This window comes from Cebus imitator, unplaced genomic scaffold (assembly GCF_001604975.1).
Source record: "Cebus imitator isolate Cc_AM_T3 unplaced genomic scaffold, Cebus_imitator-1.0 Scaffold61, whole genome shotgun sequence".
Taxonomy (NCBI): domain Eukaryota; kingdom Metazoa; phylum Chordata; class Mammalia; order Primates; family Cebidae; genus Cebus; species Cebus imitator.
This window is the reverse complement of record NW_016107376.1, coordinates 8,351,561-8,366,674: the sequence shown is the minus strand read 5'-3', so window position 1 is coordinate 8,366,674 and position 15,114 is coordinate 8,351,561. Positions and strand designations below refer to the sequence as shown.

Below are 15,114 nucleotides of genomic sequence, written 5' to 3'. Positions count from 1 at the left end.
TTATAGGAGAAAAAAACCTGTTCTCATTTTACTGAAGGAAAGGATAACAACGAAAAACGGGGAGAGGGAGGGGGAGTCTTTTCTGTCCTATCAGCACCTAGAACTTTGGGCATCCACTAAGATCAAATTAATAAGTGAAGTAATCCAAATGTGACCTAGAGGGTTTTAACTATGAAGCCTAAAGAACGACCACACAGAGCTGGTTTCATCCCACCCAGCGGAAATCGGGTGACTGCGGGCCCCGTGTATGTTATGAATAGCGCCCACTCCAGCAGCAAAAAGCCTGACTTCACCACAGCCAGGAGCGCACTGGCACCAGCGCTGGGACCCGCGGCTCCTCGGTGGGTGCCAAGGCACACCCTCCTGAAAGTCTGGAATCGCGTATCCGTTCTCCGCGGGCAAAGCAACCCGGGCAATCAATGTAACTGAATTGCGCTCCTACCCCGCATGGAGATCACATGTTAGCACATCCCGCATGGTGCAGAGATCAGCCATTCCCTTCTGAGAGCAGAACCACAGGGGTCTTGGCTAAACCAGAAGAAGCGGATCAGGGCGCCCCCAGGGCCCGCCCGTGAAAGGCGGGTCTCGCTCCCACGGGGAGAGGAGAACGGTTTCCTGCAGCCGCTCCGCGCGGCCGGGCTGAGCCCCAGAAGTTAAAGGCTCACCGGCCACCCTGGCACTCCAGGCAAATTCCGTTTCTGAAAAGGCAGGTTCAAAAGACAAAGGTTGGTGAGCCGCAACAAGCAGCATCTGTGAGGCGGCACAGAGACGCTTTCCTGCAGAATGTCATGTCCCTGACAAGCGCCACGGAACTGCTCCTGACTGTGGACCGCTCTGGCAGCTGGGCGTGCCCCTCGCCGGCCAAAACCGATGCGAAAGTCAGCGTGGCCACCTGCACCCTTTGCAGTCTGCCTTCAAAGCCTGGCACTCTGACACAGAGCGCCTCATGTTATGACTAAACGAGTTAATCCACGTCAAACGCTGACAGCAGCACCTGGCACCGCACAAGCAAGATCTCAGTAAAGATTAACCATCGTTACTATTAATGTTTGTTCATGTTTTCCCACTAAGAAATGATTGTACTGTGTGTGCATTACATACGTTTCCTCTTAGATGTCGTAAACACCTAGCAAGAGGAGGCTGTGACTTGTTTCAATCATCTCAGAGCATGGAACTGTGCTGGGCTCAATGAAAATTTGTGGTTTGAACTGAATTCTCTTCTCAAACCAAACATTTCAGGTGTGCCATCTTTCAGAGGTAACAGAAATGAAAAGAGGGTGGCAAAATAAAAAGATGAAATCTGAGTCTCCTCTAATCCTTCATTTTCTCACTGTTTCTTCATCACACCCCTCATTTTGTTGCTGCTTGTTACATTTTTGTTCTGCTGAGAACTGGCTCCATTTGAGCCTCCATGGAATCACTGGCCCCAGTTGCCATGCACATTTAAAGCTCAACAAATTTGAAATCTTCTGAACCCCCACAGGGTTTGGATATCATTAAGGGTTACTTAGAAAGGCCCAAGCTCAAGCAATATGAGCAGATTTATTTGAGAACCCTGTACTAAAGCAGAGTATTTGTATGAAGTAAGTACATACTTCATGCTTGACATACATGAAGCAAGTACATACTTCATGTATGTACTGACATACATGAAGCTAAGTACTTATTATATATGTTGAGACTATGCCAAACACTTTCACATAGTATCTCATTTAAACCACTCAACAAAACAAAATGTGTGTTATTTCTATTCTATCAGGCAAAAATAAAAAATGAATTAGAGAAAAGTCACAGTGAGCCACTTGCTTAAGGTCATATACTCCCCCGTAAAATGTTGAGATTCAAACCGAAGTCCATAACTATCCAAAGCTCATTCAGGTAACCATTCAAGTCAACAATGGTCTCTGGCCACACAGCCCAGCTCTAAACAGAAACACCACAGCACTAATTCTCTGTGGAGCAGAGTGCAGTGTGCCTCCCATGCTCCACAACACAGCCTGGCAGCTCAGCATATTTCATCTTCTACAAAAGACTCCAAAGATTTCTCTTTTCACCTGCTCCCAATCACTGCCACACAACACATGCCTTGAAATGTGACTGCCTCTGGTTTGTATCTTATGCCCAAGGGACCTGCTCCCATTTCCTTTCCTAGTGGAACAAAGGCACTGAAGCCACAGGTTGCTGAGGCAAAGCACTTATGGATTCGATTCCCATCAATATTCAGCTGCTGCTGAGAAGATTAGACTTGGACTCTTAGGTCTGAGTAATCCAACTCCTCCCTCTCCTTGCTCCTCCTCCTGCAATACATAACTAGGCCTAGGTAGAGCTGCAAATAAACAGGCAGGAGCTAGGTGCATGTGCCACACTCACACAAGACCTGGAATTGATAGGAGGACTCTCAACTAGTAAAATGACAGAAGATAAGGTAAAACAGCTTTATCTTCATTTCAAGTCTGGTTTTGAGGAGATAGTTAGGGGAGTACATTCAAGTCATATAGAGGATTTTGGGGAGGTTGGGCGCAGCTACCATAGATCAAAATTAATACTCTTTACTTTGCCAATTGAAGAACTGTTTCTTATTCAGTAATTGGGGTTTTAAGGATTTTTGTTCTATTAACCAACTAGTCTGCATAACTTTTTTCAAGTAATTTTTGCGACACCATATTATATATAGTATATAATATAGATATTATATATAGTAATATCTAAAGAAATGTGTCCCCTCCCAACCAAAAAACAAAGGCAGATTAAACTAAATCTAATCATGAAAAACAGGAAAGACAAAAGAGGTAGAAGGGTTGTTCTAGATTTAAAAAGACTAAGAAGAACTAATAACCAAAGGCAACAAATGATTTAGATTGTGGAAGAAAGAGAAAAACAGCAATAAGGGAAATATGAAGACAGTTGGGAAATCTTGAATATGACTGCATCTTAAATAATATTACTGTATCAATGCCACACTCTTGGATATAATGATGGTATTTAATTATGTAGGAGGATGTCTTTGTTCTTTGCGCATGCTAAGTATTTAGGGTTGAGATTACACAAATATCTGCACTTATTTGTAAATGGTTCTGCCAAAACAACACATACACAAACACACACAGAGTGAGATTTAAATCAATGTGGTTATTGTTAACCATTGGTGACTAAAGGTGAAGGTTATGGAATGATCACTACGCTACTGTTTCAACTTCTCTCTAACTATCTCATTTAATCTACACATTTAATCCACTCAACAAAACAAAATGTGAGTTATTGCTATTCTATCAGGCAAAAATAAAAAACTAATCAGAGAAAAGTCACAGTGAGCCACTTGCTAAAGGCTATACTCCCCAGTAAAATGTTGAGATTCAAAGCCAATACTTTAAAAAAAAAAACTTGAAAATAAAAAGGATATAGTGCCCTTGTTCCCTTATACGTGGTTCCTAAATAAACTCACCCACCCCTGTCCTGTACACACAATAATATAAGTTAATCAATCTGTGCCTTTGTATGGTATCACCTTTAAGCTGTGATCTGGTACAGCTTACTGGTGAGCACTGCTTCGTGTCATTAGCTGGCATGGTTAGGAGCACTGGCTTTGAAGTCAGCCAGACTTGGATCTGGGTTCTAGCAGTGCCACTAACCTGCTGTGAAACCTGGGTTAAGTTATTTAACTGAGCTTTGGGCTTTCTCTTTTATGACAAAACAAGAACATATTGGGATATAATATACCCTTTTTATAGGCAAAGAAGCTTAGGCTCAGTGATATAATATGGGATATTCAGGAATTATCCGAGTATTTTAGAGTTTTGGGGTAATTAAATGAGATGATATTAGAGAGGCTTAGATGACAAACATTTTAACATTAATAGCTATATAACTATTAATAGTGTTATGTATTCTTTAAATAAATAGAAACATAGTACTTATAAGTTAATGATAAACTATAATATAAACACTTTATATATTATATATATATACATATATAAATAAACACTTTAAATACATATTATATAGTGTTTTAGTCCAATGATACATATTATTTAAATAGTGTTTATATAATATGCATTTAAAGAATCATTAGCACATCATGATTTCATGAATATTATAGCCCAGGATAAAACTAAAGTAGTTAGAACTTTAAGGTCAATATAAAGACAAATATTAAGTTAACAGCTACATAGATGGTATATAGATTTAGCAAAATTCATGAAGATAGTAATCAAATAAAGTTTGGAAGAGACTGCAAAAAGGAAGGTAATGTGCTTACCACAGTGTCTGGCATATAGCACATGTTACAGCTTCATTCAGAACTGTCATTAAATTTCCTTAGGGACCTTTGAAATTATGTTGTAGATGTTTTCTCGATAACCAAGGAACAGCCTAATAATGGAACCCAGAAAGAATGAGAGCTGAGGTAAAGTGCAATGTTTTTCAGCTTTGTGAATCTATCCAGACTTTGAAAGAAGTAGGAATAAGCAAGAGACTGAGGGTCAAGAAACCTGAGTTGTCACTCTGAATGTGCCCAAAATACTCATAGAAATCAGACAAATAACATAAACAACTTGGCCTGTGAGACCTCAGTTTCTACAACCAAAGAATGGAGGAATTAGACAGGAATCCATTGTTCTCTAAAGCCTCTTTCAACTTAAAAATTGCAACTTGATAAGTGCCTGGCTTTTTCCAAAGTTGCATGCAAGATCGCCTTTGATTTGGCTTTTGGAGACGTGCAGTTTAAAGAAAAGAGTATGAGCTTCTCCTCCCTATCTAGTCAATCAGTAATTGCTGGAAAATCTGCTCTTTTGATTAGTAGTGGGGTTGAAGGACATCAGCTCTGGGTTCCCACACTAGTGTACCTGTCAATAGCTGTGTGATGTTAGGCATGCTCTTTAATCCTCTCTAATACCTGGTTTCCTCACCTCTAAAATAGAAATAATTTCATGTACTTTGTGGTATTCTTGCAAAGAGTATTGTTAATGTCTAAAAAGTTGACACCTGTTTGACAAAAGAAATGAATGAGATGATAAAGACATGATTAAGGTGCATTTCTTCCGTAGCCCTTTTACTGTCTATAGGAAGACCATATTATTTGCCTTATTTAGTTTTTACAGTAACCCTATGCTTTAACTATTTTTATACCCATTTTATAGGCAAAGAAACTTAGGCTCAGTGATGTTAGGAGCCTAAATGAGACTCTTTTGTAGCTTTTCTGACTCCTACATCTATTTGTTTTTTCTAATAGACCCTATATGGCTTATAAGCCAAAATACAACCACTACATTCTGTTTCATGTTGATGTTCAGCCATTTGTTTATTTTACCCTTCCACATTTATCCAGCAGCATATTTTAAATTGAATATGGAATCTAGTTTCTCTAACCTAAGATTATTAAACTCCTAATGAAGGTGCTATTTTTTAAAGCAAGCTGAACACCTCGTAATCTATGAATAAGTTAAGAGAAAAGGCTTGAAGGTCTTCGGCACTTACTAGGTATGTGGGCTTTGAACAAGTTATTTACTCTTTCCATGTGAGTTCCCCTATAGATGAAATGATAATAATAATTCCTACCTCAACAACAGGGTTGTTGAGAAAAGGCAAACCATTTGGAACCTCCGAACTTAGATTAAGATCCTCTCTAATTTCTTGCTATTTTCAGTAGCACTTATGTACTTATTTTTGTGTCAACTTCTTGGAGATTAGAGTGGATGAATGAAGGTTGGTGGGGCTTATTAAGACTTGGTTGTTTTCAGAAATTACCCTCTTAGAAACAAAACCTTCTCTGACCAAGTCTAGAGCCAAGCCATGTATGAGGCTGACTATAAACTTGACTTCTTTTCATTTCACAACACTGGAGAAAGAAAAGACAAGGAGGAGGGAGCCATTTTAACATGGGGTTCAGAGAGGGGAATTAAACCTGAAAATAAAAGACAGAAAAAGAAAGTAAAAAGAAAATGCATGCAATTTCAGAGATTTTGATATTTGGGATAATCACTTTTGTTGGCAATTCTCAGAAATTCAAGTGACTTGCTTAAAATGGGTGAGATTGCTCCTTATCTGACCAATCTGGTGAAATTCTATTTAGGGGAGTTAAAGTAAGGAACTGCGGGCCCTGGGGTGGCAGGACCACATCAACCCTCAAAAAGCCACCAGGAAGACCAGAAGATAATGACTTTAATAACATGCTAAGATTTCTAAATGTTTCGAAAGTGTCCTATGTCCTTCATAGTTGCGATTTTTTTCATTCCAATAAAATGAGAACTTGATCTTAGAAACAGCTCCAGAATTTCTGTAGTAAGGACTTAGAACAATTTGATTGGAAAGGAATAGAATGGGATCTCCAGCATCTTTAAAAATTAACTTTCATTTTTGTCAAAGTAATGTGGGAACAGGTAGCACAGCTGTGACTTAGGCTGTGTGTTTAAAGTGACAGGGGAGAACTAATGGAGAGAATAGAGAAGTAAATCTGCTGCAGTTATCACTGTCACCCCAACTTCCATTTCTGTGTTGCCCCTGCTCACCATTAGCATGGCTTCTGATTGGACACTTAAAGGAGAAATAAATTATATGTTTTTCTGGCAGAAGGAGAGGGAGAGAACCCCCAGAAAGCAGAAACCCAGGGATGAAGTAGGAGGTGGCAGTCACTAAGAAACCAAGTGCCACAAAAGAAAAGAAGATGTAGGGATGAGATTGGGGAAGTATATTGTGGTCTTGGGCTTGGTGGTGGGAAGATCCTGAGGTTCCTCTTCAGCTCAGTTACATATGAGCAATTGAACAGGCTTTCCCTTTTTGGACTTCTGTCCAGAGACCTCACCAAAAGTTTCTATTGGGATGTGGGGGGAAAGGAATTTGTGTGGTAGGTGATGAGAAAATGCGCTTGAGATTTCTAGGTGTTTGAAGCCAAACAGCCAAACACCCACAAGTGATAAATTCTGTGAGTATGTATGCTCTTGGCTCTTTTTTTTTTTTCTTTCTTTCTTTTGAGACAAAGCCTGGCTCTGTCGCCTGGCTGGAGTGCAGCAGCACCCTCTCGGCTCACTGCAACCTCCGCCTCCCAGGTTCAAGTGATTCTCCTGCCTCAGCCTCCTGAGTAGCTGGGATTACAGGCATGTGCCACCATGCCCAGCCAATTTTTGTATTTTTAGTAGAAACGGGGTTTCACCATGTAGGCCAGGATGGTCTTGATCTGTTGATCTCATGATCCACCAACCTTTGCCTGCCAAAGTGCTGGAATTACAGGTGTGAGCCACAGCACCCAGCTACTCTTAGCTTTTTATTTATAAAGATTATGATCCTAGATTTTTCAGATGTGCATGGCTTTTGAATGTCTGTATCTGACTAATGAGGGATCCAAAATCACCAAGAAGTTAAAAGCATAAGCTCTGGAACCAAGTCATTGTTATTTAATTTACTAACTGTGAGATGTTAAACTAATCTAGTTATGTATAATATGGGACTATTAATGGTGCTGCCATGAGGAATGTGGTAGACAGAAAAATCATCCTCCAAAGATGTCCACAGCTTCGTTGTAAGAACCTCGGAATATCTTGCCTTATGTGGCAAAAGACTTTACAGATGTGATTAAGGTAATAGACCTAGAGATGAGATTTTCCTGGATTACCCCAATGGGTCAAATCTAATCCTATGTATTCTTAAAAGGGAAGAACTTTCCCAGCTCCTTGTCAGTGCCAGAGAGACGTAACATGAGAAGGACTTGGCCTGCACATTACTGGCTATAAAGATGAAAGAAGGGCACTGGTAGCCAAGGAAATTTGGTGACGCCTAGAGCTGGGAATGGTCCTTAGTTTATAAGTAGGGCAAAAAGACAGACTTTAGTCCTAATAACCATGAGAAACTGAATTCCACCATCAACCCAAATTTTCTCCAACCACCTCCAGAAAGGAACACAAGCCTGTGTGTACCAACGTCCTGATTTTAGTCCAGTGATACTTAAACCAGACTTCTCATCTATAGATGTTTTTTTGTTGTTGTTGCAAAGATGGGGGTCTCGCTATGCTGCCCAGGCTGGTCTCGAACTCCTGGCCTCAAGCAATCCTCCAGCTTTGGCCTCCCAAATGCTGGGATTAGGCATGAGCTACCATGCCTGGCTAAACCTTAAAATAAATACATTAGTGTTGTTTAAGCTGCTGCATTGGTGATAATTTGTTAGGGCAGCAATAGAAAACTAATATAAGAAGTAAATGAGATAATCCACATAGTGAACAGGCACGCAGATAGCATGAGTAGTATTAGGCTTTGAATCTGTTTGTATTGCATCTCACGTCGGATTGTCCTGATTTTAGTGATGTGGCGTATGAGGGAGGTGGGTTAAAGCCCTCCCAGGGTACTCCTTACCGCCTCACTTCTGACAATGGCTACTCTCTGTAAAAAGGATGAAAACCTCTATCCTTGGAAACAGCTTAAAGGGAAAAAGGATTTGAGGAGAAACCACCAACTGAGTAAATAAAACCATCTTGGCTTTGGCTATCTGAGCCACTGAGTTTTAGATGTCTAGTTACGTTTTAGAGAATAATTCAAAATCTTACACAATCACATACACCATATATCATATAGTATGTTTATGCATTTTATATAATATATAATTCATGCATAATAAACATAAAATGTTAATATATATCTTATATACGATATAAATGATATATATAAGATATAAGTGATAAATATATAGCAGATGTAAATGACATATAAATATACAAAATAAATATACATCTATATTTTGAGACAGTGTCTTGCTCTGTCACCTAGGCTGGAGTACAGTGGTACAGTCATAGCTCACTGCAGCGTGGACCTCCCAGGCTCAAGCAATCCTCCTGCCTCAGCCTCCTGAGTCAGTGGGACTACAGGTGTACACCACCATGCCCTGCTAATTTTTACATTTTTTTGGTAAAGCTCTTTTTTTGTAGAGATCTTTTTTGTAGGGGTCTTGCTATGCTACCCAGGCTGGTCTCAAACTCTTGGGGTCAGGCCACCTGCCCATCTTAGTCCCTGAATGCGATGGGATTACAGGCATGAGCCACTATGCCTGGCCAATTTATATCTAATAAATATACTATACAACATTATATATCACATACATATTATTCTTTTGGACAATACATATGTATCATATGACCATATCTTTTGGGTCAACTTTGAAGTCCTTTCTTTCAGAGAAGGAAGTTGTTAGGAGGGAAAGTCTGTATAGATACCCCCTATATTAGTGAAAGGGGTGGAAGCTTTGTAAACCTGCAGATTCCCTATCCCCACCCCAGAGATTCCAATCCAGTAGTAGGTCTGGGGCTGTCTCTAAGAAGCTACATGTGTAACAGGCTCTCCAAGTAGGGTCTGGTTTTAGAACAACTGGACTAAATAATTTCAAGGGCTCCCAGGGTGGTTCTGTGATACTACTTAGTGAAATTCCTGATCTCTAGCTTTTCAGGGTAATGAGGGGTCCTGGCTAATTTGCTATTCTTTATACTAGGGCTTTATATTAGGGTAAGGGGATTTAAAATCATCTCACAATTTAGAGAAAAACTGAAGCGCCTGTAAGGGAAATGGCTTGGGTCACACACCCACTACGAGAGTGAGAACTGGAATCCATGTTGACATGACTCATTTATTTATGCAAAAAACTTCCCACTATAACCTGAGCTTTTTATTCAAAAATTTAAATTACATAAATGCACATGAAATATTTTCCTTATAAAATGTCTAATCAATGAATAAAGAAAACATTTCCTTCACTCTCCTTCTCCAGCCTCACATTCCTCCTTAAGGACCATCAATTCATTTGTTCTTCAAGAAAACATTCTATGAATTATATACATCATGCACAAATCAAGTAACTGATTTTTAAATCAAACTCACTCATGTTTAAGCCTTTTACAAAACATTAATCAGATTACATAACTTCCTTTTCCACTTAAAAATAAGTCAGTACATGTAATCATATTATTCCTTTTAACTGCTGCATAGCATATTACATGTATCTGATGTATGTATTATGATGTATCTGAATCTATTGACTACTTCCCATTGAATGATATTTGGGTTCTTTCTACAATTTTGCTATCACATGCACACACACAAAAAAGGCTACACTAAGTATCTGTATGCATGATGTGATTTATCTGAGATAGTTAGACATGTAAATATAAGTTCAATGGGATGAATGACCTGCCCCTTTTCCACAGCTTTATTGTAGCTACATGGAGTTGGGGAGAAAATAATGTCTCTTATCCTACAATTCTAGGCTGAACTAGACACAAGTCCTGAAAAGTATCCTTCCCTAGATGTTGATGCAGAACATGATAAAGGCTAGCTAATGCCTCCTATATGAATACTGAGGTGTTTTGTCACCATGGCAACATCCAAAAGAGCTCCCTATCTCTTTATGACTGTGTCTTATTTTACTGCTTCCAGTGATATAATGACTCTTTCTGCCTTGGCAGTTCCCTTTCATCAGCAGCAATTCCAGTTCTCTGACCTGATTCTGAATCCACATATGTAAAGTTCAACAGAGTTTGGATTTTCTCCATAATGACTATTTGGGTGGATTTTTTTAATCAAATAATTTCAACCATTTTCCTCATGTATTATATGCCTCCCTATTCTGGTATCCAGTGAATGGACAGCAGAGGTATGTTATTCTCATACACATATATTGAATAGAATGTCTGTTTCCTCCCCTGGAGGAAGCTGTCCCAAACTTCTTTCAGTTTCAGCAGTGCATGGGAAATGATGATGGCTCTCACATTCTTGTATGAACAACACCTGTCTGCCGGGAGCACAGGGCATACTGTAAATCGATACTGAGGGGAAAGAACCAGCCTGTGACCTGTGAACCCTGTAAGAAATCCAAGCTGCAGCCTGCCAGAAAGATGGGAAACTAAAACTGCCTGGTGTCTCCCTGACCTGTGTTTTGCCCCCTGCAGGTCACTGGGACCTTGGTTTTCACTGTCATCACTGCTGCACTGGGTTCCTTCCAGTTTGGATATGACATTGGTGTGATAAATGCACCTCAACAGGCAAGTGAAATATATACAAGTTCTCTTTTTGGCAAGTTCTGTCAATGATAGATATCAAATGCTCCTCATACACAGAAATAAAGAGTGTCCACGTGGGAGACACACGGCTATCCTGGCCTGTCAGGTATGATGTGTCAAGTTGTTCCAAAGCTGATAACTTGGCCTTGACTCCTCAGTTAACAATTGCAGGTTAAAGAAAGGAGGCAATAAAGAATTCTTAATCTCTGACCCTGCTGTTTGCTGAGCTCACAGAAAACTCCAGCCAGAATATCATGTGCTGAAGGATACTTTCTAAGAAAAAAAAAAAAAAAAAAAGAGCTTATTGCAGCGTTCATTCAGAGCTCTTAGCCATACATGAATGGAAAGTGCCAGGGAGTAAGAAGGATATGTTTCACTCAGGGCACATGTTTTGAGCACCTACTTATTTGCACCAGGTGCTTTAACATAGGATCTCCCCACTGGATCCTCCCGACAACCTTATTATGCCCATTTCCAGACTATATTAAAACCTTAAGAAGCCATAAACTAAAAGAGATTATAGTCCTTCCCCCACCATTCCTGTCTCCCATAGGTGATCCAAAGCAAAATAATGTAAAACGTCAGAATAATGTTCAAGAAGTTCAGTAAAGTTTGGCTTCTCTCCGTGATGACTATTTGGGTGAATTTTTTGTTTTTCTTTCTTTTTTTTTAATTTGGGTGAATTTTTAATCGAATCATTTCAATCATTTTCCTCACATCTTTTGTGCATCCCTTTTCTGGTATGCAGTGAATACACAGGAGAGGTATGTTATTCTCAGCTCCCACAGCCCTCATTCCCCTCTGCTCTAACTCAGACTGTGAGATCATTGAGGGCGGGACTGATGAATTGTTCCTTTTCCTATCACTGCTGCCAAGCACAGTAGTTGGCATAAAGAAGGTGCTCAATAAAGAGAAGTGAATTAATGAGAGAGAGAGAAGGAACCTGGGGAAGAGGTGGCATAAACTGAAGGTACAAATGTTTTTGGGGTGCCTTCCATAAGTCTGTTATATTTCTTCTGCTTCTTTTAGAACATCAGGCCCCAAGGAAAATGTAAGATACTGCAGGGTGTGGATATGTGAAATGTGTGCTGACCATAATCCATCACCTGAAAAGGGCTGCTTCCTGCTGAAAGATGTGATCCAATTAGGTGTTACAATCATCATGAGTGTGGCAGGCTGAGAGACCCAGGGCATCGCGCTGGCAGTCAAGAGACCAGAGTCATATCTCTTTTGTGTGGGTGATGATAACACATGCCAATTTAGCAGGTTTCCTGGAATTTAGTTCAACATCACCATGACTTGATTAATAGAGCCCCTTCTCTTTTTGTGGAAGACCTTATCACATCATTAATTAAGCCATCCCCGGCCGGGTGCAGTGACTCATGCCTATAATCCCAGCACTTTGGGAGGCCAAGGAGGGCAGATCACCTGAGGCTGGGAGTTTGAGACCAGCCTGACCAACATGGAGAAACCTGTCTTTACTAAAAATACAAAATTAGCTGGGCGTGGTGGTGCATGCCTGTAATTCCAGCTACTTGGGAGGCTGAGGCAAAAGAATTGCTTGAACCCAGGAGGCAGAGGTTGCAGTGAGCTGAGATGGTGCCAATGCACTCCAGCCTGGGCAACAAGAGTGAAACTCCATCTCCAGAAAAAAAAAAAAATTAAACCATCCCCTGCAGTTTAGGCTAAGGTTTCACCTCCTTCAATCCAAGTCCTAGAGCCAGAGCTGAAAACAGTGATCCCCATACTGGCATTCAGGTTGGTGCCCTCTCTATATATAGACCCTTCCTTCTGTGTTTAAAGAGTTGCTGAAACTCCATTTAGTAAGAATGAGTCTTTAAGCCCTTTATTTTTTTTTATTAGCTGAATAACATATGGGATTATTTGAAAGGATTTTAAAATCACATTTTCATATGGTTATGAAAATTACACATGCCTACTGAAGACAGTATTAGGAAAAAAATTACCCATAATTATTCTACCTGAATGAGCAAACTGTTGAGAACATTTTGGATATTTCCTTCCAGATTTTTTTTTTGTCTACACATATTATTCATATAAGGCAGCCTTCTAGTGAGGCAAATGTTTTAGTTTTCATTTTTTGAGACAGACTCTCACTGTCACCCAGGTTGGCGTACAGTAGTGTGATTTCAGCTCACTTCAATGTCCGCCTCCTGGGTTCAAGCGGTTTTCCTGCCACAGCCTCCCGAATAGCTGAGATTACAGGCTCCAGCCACAATGTCCAGCTAATTTATTGTATTTTTAGTAAAGACAGGGTTGCACCATGTTGGCCAGGCTGGTCTAGAACTCCTGACCTCAAGTGATCCACCCACTCTGGCTTCCCAAAGTGCTGGGATTACAGGCGTGAGCCACCATGCCTGGCCTGAAGCAAATGTCTTGATCAGGCTTCTTTTATAAAAGGATGCTCAATTCTTCCCCTAACTCAGCTGGCATTATCAAATGAGCCTTGCCTGTAACTAAAAACTCAGAGCAGCTGCATTTCAGGTCCTTTTCAGAGAGTACCCTCCCAGCTCACTGATGCTACACAGTGACCAAATCATCTTTTAGAGGGATGACATGGGAGGAAGAAGGCCTTTTACTCAATTATACTTTTGTATAATTGGACCCTACTGAAGCACATCACAAAATATGAAATTTAGTTTTCCATGTTGTTAGTTCTGCTATACACTTAACTCTATGAGGATCCACAGGAGAAACTTCCTTCAGGTCTCAATACCTTCTCAAGGGCCACTAACTTACTGTTGTCTTTGGAATTCATCAATAATATTCTTGGTTGTTTTCCTCTTTTTGCCCTGGCAGCTAGGAAGTTTCCTGGTAAATGTATAGCTCACTTCCAACAAAGAAACACCACCTAGGGTTTGAATTCTGTATGCTAACTTTATTTTTGACCCTCATCTTATCTTTCCCAGTCTTTTTTGCTATATCCACTTTTATGCTTCTGTTAAAATACTAAGTCAATTTAAATCCTGCTGTGCAGAAGTAACACCAGTATGAAAATGTATCTTTTTAGCCCGCAGAATATGTATATATATTTGAGACAGGGTCTTACCTTGTCACCCAGGCTGGAGGGCAGTGGCTTGATCTTGACTCATTGCAGCCTCAACTTCCCAGGCTCAAGCAATCCTCCTGCCTCAGCCCCCAAGTAGCTTGGACTATAGCCATGTGCCACCATGCCTGAGTAAGTTTTAGTATTTTTGTAGAGATGGGGTTTCACCATGTTGCCCAGCCTGGTCTCAAACTCCTGAGCTCAAGCAATCCACCCACCTCGGCCTCCCAAAGTATTGGGATTATAGGTGTGAGCTACCACACCCAGCCTAGCCTGCAAAAGAGTTTCAATTTCAATCGTTGCCAATATTTAAAACTTGAAAATTTTTGCATAGAAATGCAGATTTCTGACTTTCTGTTAAAAAAGTAAAGGTCATCCCACATCAGTTTCACATTTGCAGCTTTCTCCTTTAGGTGCGGTAAATGCTCTCCAGTTCTACAATCCTGACCATTCCCACCTAGTCCCAAATAGTAGAAAATGTGTCGTAGTCCTCTAGTCATCAAAGTATTACATGTTTCCTGCATTTATTTTTTCCTGCCTGGTTCTGGATGGCAATGGAATTTGTGACCTCTGTTTTATACGATATGGCCAACTGTAAACAAATCTATCCATGTTTATACGTATATAAAACCCATAATTGAGATGGTACTATTTAAATATGTAACAAACACTTTAAAGACAAAACAAACAAAAATACATAGAATGTTTGAAATAGTAAAGATATTTTTCTTTATCTCCTAGATAATAATATCTCACTATAGACATGTTTTGGGTGTTCCACTGGATGACCGAAAAGCCATCAACAACTATGTTATCAACAGTACAGATGAACTTCCCACAATCGCATACTCAATGAGCCCAGAACCAACTGCTTGGACTGAGGAAGAGACCGTAGCAGCTGCTGACCTAATCACCATGTTCTGGTCCCTGTCTGTATCCAGTTTTGCAGTTGGTGGAATGATTGCATCATTCTTTGGTGGGTGGCTTGGGGACACACTTGGAAGGTAGGCAAATTTCATA

At 40.2% G+C, this 15,114-nt stretch overlaps 1 protein-coding gene across 1 annotated transcript in view; it reads left to right on the top strand.

Moving 5' to 3' along the window:
- The first annotated feature begins 2,336 nt into the window (after window positions 1–2,336).
- The window catches only part of SLC2A2 (solute carrier family 2 member 2), a 34,380-nt gene continuing 21,602 nt past the window's right edge, over window positions 2,337–15,114 (top strand). Inside the window, exons 1-3 of the mRNA XM_017529878.2 lie at window positions 2,337–2,425; window positions 10,917–11,009; window positions 14,836–15,098. Coding sequence (XP_017385367.1) covers window positions 2,411–2,425; window positions 10,917–11,009; window positions 14,836–15,098 — 371 coding nt within the window. The 5' untranslated portion in view covers window positions 2,337–2,410. The remainder of the gene's footprint in view (window positions 2,426–10,916; window positions 11,010–14,835; window positions 15,099–15,114) is intronic.